Genomic DNA, 13,572 nt, shown 5'->3' with positions numbered 1-13,572 from the left:
CACATGTACACCTGGTCTAAAAGAAATAGCCGCAGTATAATTGACTTTGTTGTTGCGGATGAAAGACTTAGAGAGTTAGTCAAAGATACAAGGGTCATGAGGAGTCCTAAATACAAGACTGATCATTACCTTCTGATCTCAAAAATTAACTTAGGTCGGGGTTGGAGAAAAAAGAGACCCAAGAAAGCAAAACAAACGCGAATCAAAATTTAGAAGCTACAGAAACCGGATGTGCGAATAGATTTCCAAAATAAGATAATCGAAATCATAGATAAGGTTGTTATGGTAGAGTCTATCGAAGACCTACAAAGAATGTTGAAGAAACTAGATGCAAGCATGAAGAGCATGGGCCTCAAAATTAACGCAAATAAAACAAAAACTATGGTGTTCGAAGGAAAGAGTGAGAAAACACTATGCAATATTTTATTAAATGATGAGAGAATTGAACAAGTTGATAAGTTCGTATACCTTGGTAGCTTATTTACTAGGGATGGGAAGATACATGAGGAATTAGATAGACGAATAAATGAAGGTAAGAAGGTTATTGGTAGAGCAGGTCCCCTTATCAGAAGTGAAAATATATCATATAAAGCTAAAATGGCAATACATAATTCTAAATTTGTACCGACTGTACTATACGGTAGCGAGACATGGACTTATCAAGAAAAAGATAAGAGTAAAATTAACGCAATTGACATGAGATTCATGCGCATAATAAGCGGGAAACCCCTAATGGACAAAGTAAGTAACGAGATAATTCTAAAAGAATGTGGTGCAGAAGAGACGCTAGTAGACACATGGGAAAGAAATCAGTTAAGATGGTTCGGACATGTTGAGAGAATGCCAAATGAACGACTAACGACTTCGTGAGGTTCTTCGCTTGGGGTGATTGCTAGAGAGATTGATCAGCAACCTGGGTCGGAGCAGTGTTGCGGAACGAACGTGTTCTCTACTTAAATAGCACGAGAATTCTGGATCAATCTGAAAAATCACTATCCCTTCCACACACTACTCCTTTCCCCTGCCGAGTGAGTCAAGCCTACCTCGAAAGGGAAATGGCTTAATGGTGTAATAAAATATTATGGAGGCGCTAGGCGAAGGAGCTAAATTGCGTGAGCTCGTGCCGCGCACCGAGGTAGAGGACTTGGACCTCGATCCAAATACGGATGCTGAGGAGGTCGAAGCGGACGTGAAAAAATACTTCGGCAAAAATTAGATAGAAGAGGTGAAGGTCAGCCTCACGAAAAGATTCGTAAGAGGCAATCTGAGGGCTTTTGTGCAGTTGAAAGCAGAGTTTGCGGCGAGACTGGTGCGTGAAGGACACTTGAAGGTGGGTTGGGTGTCCTGTCGGGTAAGCAAGAAAACAGAGAGTGTACGCTGCTACCGCTGCCTAGGCTTCGGCCACATGACAGCCAGTGGCGAGGGACCTAACAGAACGAAGTTCTGTTGGCGATGTGAAAAGGAGGGCCATAGGGCTGTGGCGTGCGAAAGTACGCCGCAGTGCTACTTATGCGCCGAAAAAGGAGAGAAACCCCGGGTAGACCACCTACCGGGTGGCGATGAGGTGCTTGGCGTTCAGGGGGGCAGTCTCATCGAAGAAGCTTCAGGGACGCCCAAGCTAAAGAAACGCACCCAGCCGGGATGCTTGTATCGTCAGCGGCTGTGCGGTACCGCCGTACTGCTAGGCGCAGTGCGGGCATCTTTAGCTGGATGCAGAAAAGAAATTAAGGCGTATGATACATTTATAGTACATCTCTAATGCTCTCTGTTCCGCATAGTGCGGTTATTTTCAAATAACTTTTTTTTCACAAATGATACAAGTTTTTTCCTCTTTAACGGCTGCCATACTCGGAAAATGTTAAACTTAAACAAGACAATAATATTTGAAACTTCCAAAACAATCAATTCAATTATTTGTAGCGTTCATAATGTTTTACAGCAGGGCGTATTGAAATTAATACAGTTCTTTATTTGTAGCGGGGAGGGAAAATTTTATTTTGGAAAAAATATTCTCCTACATTTTCAGTAAGAAAGAAATTTCCTTCTCACTGCCATGTTGCAGGCAAAGTGATCGATCTTCTGTTTAAAAAAATAGTTCTCAATAACAAGTGTCAGATCTGGCATTTTCAAGAATAATTATCGGCAGAAGGGTTGAGATTTTTCAACACAAAAACACAAAAAAAAACTAGATGAATTCAGGCAAAAAAGGAGCAGTTACATTACCAGTTTTTAACAATGATTTTTCAGTAGAAAACAACAAAGATTCAAACAAAAGAAACGAGAGTATTTATAATACATTTCTGAAATGCTCGTCCAAATTGTTAAAGAACAACATGTTTTCTTTCAAACTGACAAAGTGGCCTACGAGAATCATCCAACAGCTGCTATGTGCGCCTTCCGAGAAACAATACCCAGGTAATGTAAATACAAAACAAGTGCATACCTACGACCATTCGACATTCCATCAGTGCTACTAATCTTGTCTTTAAAGAGAAATCTTGAACTTGATGTACAGTTAATCTGCAGATAAGGACAAGTTTAAAAACCAGAAGGTTAGTTTAGTAAATTTCATGAAAACGTTATGACCCGAGATTATTGGAAAACTAAACTTGAAGTCAGTCTGCATTTTTTGTAACATTATTAAATAAATATTAAAATGACAAAGTGGTACTTACATTATATCGAAAAATTATTTCAGTGATTGCTCAATTATTGAAAATATAAAAAAGTACACTTATCTTTCAAGCACTAGACGTGTTTTTTCTGAGTTTTTCATGCAAAATTTATATTCAGCACAAAAAGCTAGCTGAAATAACAAACAAACAAAAAACATCCCCATGTCGCAAAAATTGCCGGTTTTTATTACTTTTTAATGGAACAAATCAAACAAGCTCAACGTGCGACCTGCGAAATTAAAAATCTTTGTAACAGATTTTAATTAACGATTAAACTTTTTTTCAAAATTTAGTATGTTCATCGCAATCTCCCAAAGATTTGATTACGCCAACTTGTAACATTGCGCAATTCGTTCGGAACAAATATTCTTGCCTGGAAACATATAGGCCTTCATCTCAGACATGGACACTATATCATGACATACCTCGTTTAATTCTTTTTGATCTTCGTTCCCTAGACTAATATTGGGTGCCGAAATCCTGGGCGATGGCGCACCCTGTCATGAGTCTCGACCCACAGCTAAAGGTATACAATACTTTTGTCCACTGCTGGTGTTCCTGCTCGTTATCGCGGTGCTCTCCCTCGCTCGCAAACTAGTGCTCACGTTCGTCTCCACACTGTACTTTCGCAGCCCTACATGGACCCGCTTCTTGAAGGCAGATCCTCGAACCACTTCCCCGAACTCTTTGATTGTGAAATAATTTCAAAAATGAAATTTTAATAAATTTGATTAATGTGTGTGTATTTTGATGTTATTTATCTTACAATTCTCCCCATTTTTATTTCTAAACTGCACAATATTTTTTCACGAAACCAACTTTGTTTGTAGATAATTAAAAAAGTTTATTTCTTCAATAGTTTCTAAGTGGCGACCAACAGCATCGGTACGACAGAGACCTACAATATCGGAATTGAAGTTCGGGGATGTTCGTTATACTATTTTATAGTATCTCCAAATTCAGTATTGGTTTTTTTTTTTTAATTTTTGAGGACCGAAACCCCGGGATAACTGAACCCGATTTACCACACGAAAAATTATCAAATGCCCTTAAAGGGATATTATAAATACGCGATAATTTATAATATTATAAAACATACTCAAATTTAAGAAAAACTAAGAATTAGTTCAAATTCTTACTGATTTTTGAGTAGTTCTTATGAAAATAAAAGTACGAAAAATGCATTTAATCAGCATACTTACTCCATTCAGAAGGATCAATGTCGACGTGAATGATAGATTCTTCATGCTCGGTAAGTAAATTCAATTCATTTAATACTTCCTCTGCTTCTGCATCAACGTCCTCTCCAAGCAACAAAGATGTCTAAAATTAAAGTTTGATATTAAGAGAAGAATAAGAAGACATAATGCATGTTAAGCTTGAAAAAGTTTTTATTTCGACCGACATATAACCCATGACTTTTTTTATTAGATATGATTTTTCATCCATTCAGAAGTAATTAACAAGAAGTTAAAATCGTCTTTTGGTAAGTTTAAAAAAAATTTGTCTTTAAAGTTTTTTATGCAATATCCTGAATACTTTTTTCGCATATTATGAGTATAGATGGCGTGAAAAAACAATACTTTTGTATCACTAGTAATGAATAACCATCCTCTATAAAATATAACAGACATTGATATTGGGAGAACCTTCTTTTTTATAATCGCAACTACAGAATATTTCTAAATAGCTTTTAATTTCTTGCAAAATATTAACAACTAAAGGCTACATTTTGTTATTTTAGATTGAAGGTTTAACTAGTTTGTTGAAAATTCTTTTTTTTTTTATGCAAAGCCAACTCCTTTGCTAAAAAATTCAAGGATTTGATTAAAAATGAACATTTTTTTGTTGAAAACCGAAGTGCTTTGAAAAACAATTCAACTTTTTGCAGTTAATAATTTCGTCATGCCAACTGATTACTAATTTAATATGTGACTTAATATTTTCATCTATACTTATAATATAGTCAAATATATTGAGAATATTCGTTAAAAAAATGTATATATCAATATTTATAGAAATTTCTTTTGAATGGTTGAAAAATCATATCTAATCAAAAAATCATGGGTGATATGTCGGTCAAATTAAAAACTTGGTCCAAGCTCAACGTCATTTCGCTAAGAGACATATCCTCAAAAATCGAAATTGTAATTATTTTTCTTTATTCATAATGTGTCCGTTAAGGATTTACATAACTTCCATTTCCTACAATACTTCCGCCTACGTATTTTCTACAATCTTATCCTTACTATTTACAGTTATTTACAAGTATTTACAGAAAGTTTTATGTCTAGATCCTTATTTCTAGTTTTTACCATAGCATTTCAATCTACTAACACTTCTCTTGTACTTCCATTTTGCCATTCGTACAAACTTTCAATCCCTGGGTTTTAAAGGATCTTTATGTTTCGGCACTCACGAATCCGAAAATCATAAAATTTTGTAGGTGTTTGACTGTATGAAAAATTTCCTGAATGTCCTAGCCAGGCTAACTTTTGAAGGATTTTTCCAATCGAGTCAGCCTTTGATACACTTCTTGAGGTTCCAAAAATGAAGGTTAACTTCGTTCAGTAGATATTTCTAACCAAAATTAAAAAATTTAGGACATTTTCAAAATTTGAAAATTTTTTCATCAAATTTTAGAAATTGTTATCAAAGCCCCCTAGCCATGCTCCCCTAGAATCATTACCACATTCTCTTGCCACCTTCCTGTATCTTCCATTCCACGGTGAGTTTCGACTAAGCTCAACCCAAAGGTGCTGGCACCTCTCTGCTTTCTTATTATTACACTTCAGTGATGTTTCACCATTATCTTGAGTCCAAAAATACCAAAATCGTTAGAGCCGTATTTGAGGAAACTTATTTTTTGATTTTTTTTTAAGAGATTAGTCAACATATTTTCATGAAAGTAATTTAAAAAGTAAATTGTATTGGCTAAAAAAGTTTAGTTTAGTGTACGGAAAAAGGTTCTATCAACTGGAAATCTTGCAACAAATAAAACTGTTAAATAATTCTGAAAAATAAATGAAAAAGTGAAAAAAAGTATTTTTTTTAAATATTTAGTTTTTATGAATTTTACTGCTCTAAAATATTCCAGTCCCCTTATTTTCTATAACCATCCAATCTCTATCATGAAATTCCTCCCGCAAATAAACCGGACACTCCTTCGACTCCATCGGCAACCGATGCAGCTACTAGTCGAGGAATATCCCACAAGCACTACTTGACCACTCGCTGGGAAAAACTGACTCATTCTGCAGCAGAATCTGGTCCAAAAGTTAAAGAACCAGTGGCTTCGACGCTGCTTAAAAGAAAAATGGACAGAGAAGAAGACGGAAAGAAGGTTGTACTGCCACTGATTAAAGCTTGTAGTGGTCAGTCTCTTCTGAAACTATTCATGAGGCTACGAAGAATTCGAAGATTGTTTAGCCTTATCTAAAGCAAAAGCTAGACAGAGATTGCGTTGATGAATATTTTGGTTCCAGCAAGTTTGATTTTGTCCATGTCAAAGCTGATGCGGTCTCCGAAGCATCCCGAACAAATGCTTATTGCACTGACGAGGGCTTGATCTAACACGTCAAAACGAAAAGAGAATTATCTGAATATCACTTCAAACTTGAAATTGACCATGGAGGAGGGTTTCTGAAAGTATGTTTGTCTAGCCAGTCTAGTGAAAAAAGGAAGAAACGCATGGGGACAGTCAAAAGTATGAGCAAAGAGTTTCCCCAAAGCGTCTTAAAGATTTTGGAGTTAACAAATTGCTCGTAATCGCACTTACATAGAACGCCTAGGAAAATCAATTAATTTTGAAGGGACTATATAACTATATAACGTGTACGTTGTGTTGTGAATAGAAAGGAGAACACCAAGACCGCGGAATGTACAGAACTATAGGTAATATAATTCAAAATGATGTGAGCTGGTGCGCAGCAGGATCGGTAAAATCACAGGCAAAAAAGTACAGTAATTGTATGCATCCTGGAAATTACTGGAAAATGTAGACTTATTACGATTAAAAAGTCGAATAGAGTGCATGAAATACGTGAAAGCCTTTGAGGACTTCAGAGCCGTCGTACACGCATGTTTTAGTGATCATCTCGAACCTTGTATTTGAAAAAATCAAGAGTTTCAAGAAGAGTTATTTAGATTTAGATATTGCTGTCGCTCCCAAAGTACATGCAGCTTTTTTCACGTACGATTTCAAAGTAGTCTGGAAAAAGTATAAAGTATCTTAGAATTATCCGGACTACGCGGCGAATAGGTTACAACGTGTACTGTGTCAATATAATATCCCTCACTCATTTTAAAAATTAATCATACTTTCACAATCTCATCTAGTAAAAGCTTTTAGTTCACGATTAAATTATTTGGGTTATTATTTTGTTCAAATTTAAGATACAAAATATCATAAGAGCATTTTTTCATGTTTAGTTCTCTAGAATCAAGAAATTAGGGAAAGAAATATGTTCAACAAAGTTCAATAAAGAAGGGTCTTTTACAGAAGGCTATACTTTCGGTCATATTAAGTAAAATAAAAAAATTATTTACTAAAAACTACTTCCGCAGGCTATAATTCCAAAATTTTACGTGATTTTTCGACATTTTCGCGTTTGCCTGACAGAACTATGAAATTCTATCACAATTAAAAAAAAGACCCAAATTTTTTTCGCCTGCCGCGCTTTGATCGTCAACGCTACGGTTTTCCTGAGATATGTTGGCTTTCCTCGGCAGAGGTTCACGGTTAAAATTGAGAATTTTTTGGTTTGAATTTTAATCCCCGTTGCTCGAACTGCTTAATAATGGAAGCGTCCATGGCGGGTTGGACCTTCTTGGTGGCAGCAGGTAATGCCACGAGAGATTTTGATTCGACCCGCCGCGGCAGCTAGTGCTGTCGCGCGGCAGTAGTTTGCCGACCACTGACCTAGAGCATTGACTTTTTTAAAGATTTATTCGAAATTGAGTTTACTTTCATTTAATTAATGGCAACTTGCATCAACCATGCATAGAACAAAGTTATTGCCCAAAATCTAAAATTTGTTGAGTGAAAATTTAATTGTTAAATAAAAATTTAAATTTTGTGAAGCTGCTTACGACTTCGGATGTATTGGAAAGGAAATATTTTTTAAAAACTCATGTGTTTTCATTTTTTTCCCTCATTTTTCAGAATTATTGAACGGTTTTAATTGTCTCAACATTTTCAGCAGTTAGAAACCTTTTTTTGTATACTAAACAATTTTAGCCAATAAAATTTAATTTTAAACTTGTTCTCATAAAAATATGTTGGCTAACCTCTTTAAAAAAAATGGAAAATTTTCTCAAAAATAGCTCAAACGATTTATTTTTTATTTTGGGCTTAAAATGATATACCTTTCTTGTAAACTCTCAATATCTTTCCTTCCTTTCCATCCCTATATTTTTGCTCCATAACCTAATACCGGCCATACCAGCATGTAAAACAACCACATTCTCCTTCTCCCATTTTTCACCCTTCTTTTTCCTATTCTCCATATCTGTTTCATTACCCCTGTTGCTTTCTTTATCCTTTATCTTATATAAACTCTATGATCTTCAATTGTTTGTCAGGTACCTGTATATCCCAAATGTTCAAATTCTTTTACTTGTTCTAACTTGATTCCTGTCCATCTGCCCGTCCTTTCTTTTACTTCTTCTAACTTTATTCCCTTCCATCTTCACGTCCTTTCATACCCTCCTTTTCAAAATTTCATTATCTTGGTCTTTTTAACATTTAAATTCAACTTGTTCCCATCTAAGTATATCTTTAATCGTGTAATTAAGCCCAACACCCCTTTTTTATCCTCTGCAATCAACGCTATATCATCTGTGTATGCCAGTTTACATAACTCTTCTTTCCCTATCCTAACTCCAACCCATCCATTTATCTTCATTTCTTCTTCAGTCTGATATTAATATATTAAAGTAAAGTGAGCTCAGAGGAAATCTTTGCCTTATTCCTCTCACTAACCAGAAACTATTTCCTACTTGCTCTCCAACTTTTACCCTGATTTTTGTCACTATAAAAATTTCCAACACTCATTATTAATTCCTTCTCTTATTTACTGAATAGTCGGGAAATATTATATTGTTAATCATCCCATCCCTTTTCTAAGCTCTGTCTGATTCAGTGGTTCTATCTTTTTTTCTTCAATTTTTTTCTTTAACCACTCCGATAAAATGTCACATATACTTTATATCATGTTGGCCAACTTCTTCCCCATTGCCTTTCTTCACTATAGGTACCACTACTCCTTCTTTCCATAACTCTGACCAACCCTCTCCTATCCATACTCTACTGCATATTACCTATGACCATTCCTTCAATTCTGTCCCCCCATATTACCAGACTTCATTTGGAATCTTATCTATACCAGGTTCGCCCTCAGAATTTGTCCAGCGGGTCTAGGTTTAGCCCTAACCTTAAAAAACATCTAAAAATCGCATATAAAGCTGAATTTTTCCCTTCAATGAAAAGCTTACATCTCAAGCCTGAATGAAACCGTGCATTTCCTTATGTCTTTTATTCCAATTTTTTCAAATTTGCAACCTACATCAGCCCAGCAGGTCGAATTTGGCCATAAGACGTCTAGGTGCGGCTCTTATATCAAATAACACTTTGAAATCCCACAAATAGCGAATTTTGCTTCAATGAAAACAAAATTTATTTTTATCTGCTGTTTAGACCTCTTAAAAGCCATGTTAATATTATTAATCTTACTTTTAGTTTGTTTAAAGTGAGTCCTCTTGCCTCTCTCTATTTAGAGTTCTAAGGACGTCTGTCGTTGGATTGTATTTAATTTATTTTCCAAATTCTATTTAAACTGTTTTTTTACTACCATACCGTGTCCTATTTTCTGCAAAACTTCCATGCAATTGGGTTCGCTTACGTTTTAACCCTCTTCTTTTCGTTTCTCTTATTAGCATCCAGCAAAAATCAACCATCATAGCTTCATCCCATCTACCTCGATATCGCTGTTTCATCACTTTTATGTCTTGATGGAATTGTTCACCTGGTTCTTCACTGTAATTTCGAGAGTTTTCGGGAAACTTATCTAAGTGTGAATCGAGGAAGTGTAATTTTAAATTCATTAAACAACCCAAATTTGTACAGGCCTTTACTACCTTGGCTACAATTTTTTGTACTCAGGACTCTTATAGTTACTTAAAAAATTCGTTGCTACTGCTTTAAAATTTTCCCAAGCTTCCTTTTCAACGTTAGTCACTTGAGTGAAAAAGTTAGAGTCTTTAATATTGTAAGAATCTGTGGCCCATCGAATACGCCTTCATTCAATTTAGCATCAGATACAGATGGGAATTTCTGACCTATATACTCAGAACATTGGCCATCCTTATCTAAAGCTTTCACAATTCGCTTCATCAGTCCTAGCTTGATGTGAAGGAATGGGATAAGAACTTTCTTAGAATCAACGAAAGTATTTTGAATGATACTGTGAGAAAAGGTTCGAAGGATTTTCTCTGTGGCCAACATTTTTTTCTATAATGATTAGTTCGATCTCTACTATTTCAATGCCATAAAAAGCATGTCTCGCTCGTGAAACCTAATTGTTGCCCGAGTAGAAAAGTGAGGATTTTGAGATATCCACAGATGAGCCATTTGTGCTCATTGTTTAACTTTATATGGCGAAAATCGGCTTTATTGGCTCTTACTGATTTTCTAGTATTTGCTCCAACGTCTGTATTCTCTTCTCTAGAGCTTTCCCCTGACTTCTCTCTATTTCCTCATTTCTTTTTTAAGTTTGGGACTAATCATTTTACACATTTCACTGCACTGTAAACTTTCTTCTTCTATTGGTCTTCTAAGGGTCTGTATCAGTAGTCGGCAAACTACTGCCACGTAGCAGTCCTAGCTGCCGCGGCGGGTCGAGTTATAATCTCGTGGCCGAACCTGCTGCCACCAAGAAGGTCCAACCCGCCATGTACGCTTCCTTTATTAAGCGGTTCGACTAACGGGGATTAAAATTTCAAACAAAAAATTCTCAATTTTAAAATTATCTTTCGGAAACCTCGAAATTCCAAATCTGTGAATTTTTGCGATCATAAAGAATCTAAAAAACTTCTCAAAATACTAAAAATTAATGCACTACATCACTTTTAGTTTAAACCTTAAAGTTCACGTAGGGTGTTTGAAACCTGAAAACATTTTTGAGCTCTCAAAAACATTATTAATTTTGAAAAAATTGTGTATGTGTCCACATCTACTTTTAATTGATATCAATAACCTAAGTAATGTAAGTTAGTATAGTTTGGCAAGCGTCAGTATACGGACAGTAGCTACTTAAAGTAGACCTTCCAAAATCCGCGGGTATCCGTCACCCGCCACGCACGTAGTGAGTGAAAGTGTCAATACTTATTTTTTCCTTTCTTTCTTCATTTTTGTCTATTTTTTCATCATTGTAAATTTTGTTCTTGAAATAAATGGACCAAAATGGCTAAGAATTGATGTGTTATTTGACCCTAAAAATTGGGACTTCATGTGTTCAAATTAATATCTTTTTTTAAAACACCCGTATTGTAGTATTTTATTCTGAAAACATAATATTTCAAGATTACAATTCCAAATTTTGAGCTAAAAATATTTAAAATTATGCGAGATACGATTTTTTAAGTAAAAAAATCCATCCTTTCCGTTTTTTTCTTTCAACAATTTTTTTCGCATAATTAAAATCAAACACTAAAATACCAGTGTATATTAAAATGATCGGTTTATTCACGATGAACTTTAAGGGTTAACATTGAGTTTGCATTTATTTCACCAAATCATTTATTTTTAACTTCCCAAGTTCAAGTTTAGACATATGTAATCGCAAAAAAGTCACGTATTTCGAATTACAGATTATAAAATCGTTAATATAAGAATTTAAAACAAAATTGATATGTAACTTTTTATTCACATTGAGTATTCCGTCTAATAATAAACCTCCACCCATGAAAGCTAACCCATCTCAGGAAAAACTTAGCGTTGTCGAACGAAGCGCGGCAGATAAAAAAAAATTCTTGGTTCAAACCTGCCCTTACTTGAAAAGTAAGCAAAAAGTTTGCCGACCACTGTGCTATGTTCAACTTTGACTTCGTCTTCCACTTTCAATTTTCCACCGCTCCATTTTGGTCTTATTCCGGGGGCGTCCTGTGCATTTTCGGATGTTTAAGGGTGGATCCTTCTATTACTTTATCCTCACTAATTTCACTCCCAGCCTTATCCTTCTTCCTACTCACGAATCTCTTGATAGATCCAAAACTGTCGGGCCACAATTTCTCCCGATCAAAATAACTAAGATGATAATACATAAAACATAATTCAACAAGAACCCGGCATTGATTAAAGTAAATAAAAAAATATATTTCGGCCAGTAAACGAAAATACATACTTAAAATAAAATTGAAATTGAGCAACAGATATTTCACTCGGAATATCCTGGCTGTGATATCACATTCTCAAGAGGTTTTATTTTTCCGCATTTTTCCGCAGGATCACCAAAATTACTTGTTTCACTGGCTTTATTTTCCTTATCGGTTACACATTTTTTTCTAATTGAATTTCAAGTAACAATCACGATCGCGTATTTAATTCTAGCAATTTAGATTCGTTATTAAACATTTGTTTAAGCCTGCTTGGTTGGCGCCATAAACAACATGGAACCGGAGTTCGCAAGGCAGCGCAAAGCGATATTCTGTTTTTCTCCGAATGCGTGCACCATTTTTGACTTTCTTTTTATCCCATGAGGCACAAACCTCTCTTAAAAGGAGACATACGAAAAACACAAAGTAACTTCAAAGTAACCTAAAATAATGTTACCATAACTAAGTTTGAACTAATTTACCGTAAAAGTTACAAATAAAGTACATTTTCAGTAACTTAGTTACTTGTAATAAATTACTGCGCAACACTGGTTCTCGATTTGAAGTGTTACTAAACAAGGCAGAAAAAGTTTTATTAGAAATATAAAGTTTACAACTGTTACCTTATTTTGTTTGCAGTCTGGCTTTGAATCGTATAATTCATCCTCAACATCATCTTCGTCTTCCTCCATATCTTGTCGGTCATCATGTTGATTGACAAGAAAGTTGAAGTTTGCCAAAATAGCAGCTTCAGTATCGAGTATCATTGCTTCAGCAATAGACGTCGGTTGATGCTAATATACAAAGAATGAAAATCATATTGTATTTGTAATGCACCTCACTACTGTTGCAAGAATTGAAAATTCAAAGACTGTTCTAGCAAAGGTATGATAAGTCGAAAATCTGTTTCTCCAGGAATTCTGAAAATGTCGATAGATTTTAATAGACATTTATGAACAAATGCATGGAAACCTTCACTTTCTCCGCATGTAAACCATCGACAAAGTCAGTCTTTTCTCAAGTTAATGAAACTTTTATATCGTACTCTTACATTTAATATTATTCATTACAATTCCTATTTCTGGTTAACAATTGAAGTGTGAAGTTTCACTTACGAGAAACATAGCCTCGATGTGTTTCCAAAATAAACGAACCGTCATGTATTGTCCCCTGTAAATTGGAAATAGAAAGAAGACATCAACGAAGACTGCTCAATTAATGCAACAAATTCCTTTAGAAAGAAACAAATATTGTGGATCCTGTTTAGCACAATGTTGTACAACCGACGGGGTTTATTGATCGTGGTAAAAAAATTGGATTTCTGCAAGCCGAAAAGACGCCATGAATTCAAGTTCTGGAGATGTCGCAAATTACCGACAGTCGTCTGAACGTGCACGAGAAACAGTGCGCGTGAGTCGCAACTTACCAGGTGTATACATATGAAACCGGTATTGCCATTTAGCGGCCAGTAGGCACACTTGTACGCACTGTCGGAACTTACCATTTGTGCTAATTGGCGTATTGT

At 35.3% G+C, this 13,572-nt stretch overlaps 1 protein-coding gene across 1 annotated transcript in view; it reads right to left on the bottom strand.

The window, feature by feature from the left end:
- Positions 1-13,572, bottom strand: part of LOC117176693 (striatin-4) — a 292,342-nt gene that overhangs the window by 94,990 nt on the left and 183,780 nt on the right. Inside the window, exons 8-9 of the mRNA XM_033366947.1 lie at positions 12,671-12,841; positions 3,878-3,998 (exon numbers count right to left, since the gene is read on the bottom strand). Of these exons, the coding sequence (XP_033222838.1) occupies positions 3,878-3,998; positions 12,671-12,841 (292 nt within the window). The remainder of the gene's footprint in view (positions 1-3,877; positions 3,999-12,670; positions 12,842-13,572) is intronic.

This window comes from Belonocnema kinseyi, chromosome 7 (assembly GCF_010883055.1).
Source record: "Belonocnema kinseyi isolate 2016_QV_RU_SX_M_011 chromosome 7, B_treatae_v1, whole genome shotgun sequence".
NCBI classification, from domain to species: Eukaryota; Metazoa; Arthropoda; class Insecta; order Hymenoptera; family Cynipidae; genus Belonocnema; species Belonocnema kinseyi.
Note: the sequence above shows the minus strand (reverse complement) of the source record. Positions and strands in the feature narration are given on the sequence as shown.